Source organism: Ailuropoda melanoleuca, unplaced genomic scaffold (assembly GCF_002007445.2).
Source record: "Ailuropoda melanoleuca isolate Jingjing unplaced genomic scaffold, ASM200744v2 unplaced-scaffold2228, whole genome shotgun sequence".
NCBI classification, from domain to species: Eukaryota; Metazoa; Chordata; class Mammalia; order Carnivora; family Ursidae; genus Ailuropoda; species Ailuropoda melanoleuca.
In genome coordinates this window covers 269609-271316 of record NW_023191926.1, presented here as the reverse complement: position 1 = coordinate 271316, position 1708 = coordinate 269609, and the positions used below count along the sequence as shown (strand labels likewise).

General features: G+C 50.4%; 1 gene segment (V, D, J or C); it reads right to left on the bottom strand.

Annotated features, from left to right (window-relative positions):
* Positions 1-601: 601 nt before the first annotated feature.
* Positions 602-1085, bottom strand: LOC117798016. The segment is given in 2 exon segments: positions 602-913; positions 1020-1085. Coding segments are annotated over 2 exon segments (378 nt in total).
* Between the last annotated feature and the right edge of the window lie 623 nt (positions 1086-1708).

Here is a 1708-nt window from a genome sequence, read left to right as displayed (position 1 = left end):
CTTTCTTCCAGTTTTTAGTAATTAGGACTGAAACTGGTATAAACATTCATGTGCAGGTTATTTCAGCAGACAAAAGTTTGGGGATTTTTTTTTATACTTTTACAATTCTAAGTGAGCATCTATTACTCATAGAATCAGGAAATAAGACAAAATTAGGCAGCAGCACCATTTATAACCAAGAAGATAATAATTTCCAATGCTACAGGACTGACTTATTCCTCAAACACCACATGGGGAGTGCTGAGGTCCCATGATATGTTCACAGACAAAATAAAATGTTTAATATATTCAAATAAAATGTTTAATATATTTTCAAAGAAGGGAAAAAAATAATATGGTCCAGCCTAGAAGTAAAACACCCCAGCTGATGAAAGAAGAAATTTCTGTTCACATGGAGACTCTTTGTTGAGGAATGGGCTGCTATGATTGACTCTGAGGACAGGAGTGACAGGAGAGCCTCACTCCCTGTTGATGCCCCTGATGGACGTGGGCCCAGGGCATCAGCAAAGGAATAAGGAGCATCACAGGCTAAGCTGAGCAGGAACTGCTGGTGTGTTTCCCCCTCTACAGATGAGCGAGTGGGTTTTTGTCTCATTTCCCCTCAGGCCTGGAGCTCTGTGTGACCTTTCAGACTGCTGTCCCACGATGAGCAGTAATAATCTGCCTCGTCCTCAGCCTGGAGCCCAGTGATGGTCAGGGTGGCTGAGCTGCCAGAACTGGAGCCAGAAAATCGATCCGGGATCCCCGATGGTCGGTAGTTACTACGATAGATGACGGTTCTGGGGGCCATTCCTGGGAGCTGTTGGAACCAGCTCACATAACCACGTCCAATGTTGGAGCTGCTTCCAGTGCAGGAGATGGTGAACTTCTGGCCCACAGACCCAGACACAGATGATGGCTGAGTCAACACAGACTGGGCCCAGGAACCCACAAGGGGGAGAAACACAGAGACAGTATTGCTGGGGTGTGCAGACAGGAGGAGGACATGGCACACTCATGTCCTCCTAGGATCCCTTTACTTGTTCCTGCATCCAGTCACCTGTGCAGTGAGTGAGGAGGGTGAGGAGGAGAGGGGACCAGGCCATGGTGGAGGTCATCCCTGGTCCTGACTTCTGTGCCTCACAGCTGAGCAGAGCCTCCCCTCATCTCTCCCTTCCCCTCTTCATCCTCTGAGAGAGGGAGGGCCTGTCTATGCAAATGAGACCCCAAATCTCTGACCCCTCCCTGGCCCTGTTTCAGGTCACTCTGCCTGAGGATGTCAGGGGGATGGACAGGGGAGGTGCTTGGTGGGAGCAGGGGGAGGGGAGGTCAGAGCTGCTAGCCCTGAGCAGAGGGCACAGGTGTCAGGTGCCAGCTCTGATCACCACTGACTCCTCAGAAATGGCCCCAGCACCCCCTGGTGGCCAGTACCAGACAGATCTTTGTGTGACATGGTGATCAGAGCCCATCAGAGACAGAGGCTACATACTCACATCACTGTCCACTGCTTCCTGCATTAGGAACAGGCCAGCTCTCCCCTTATGTGTCCTCCCATCACCTCAGTGAAGACTTTATGCTCTACTCAGACTCCTCAGGTGAGTCTGTCCATGGCAATCTTGGCTCTTCAGGGGTCAGGACTGAGGTGGCGTCTCTACACAAACTCCTTTTAGATCAGAACTGAGTCCAGATCAGTGTTGGTTCCACATGGACACACGACCCATCTGTGAAG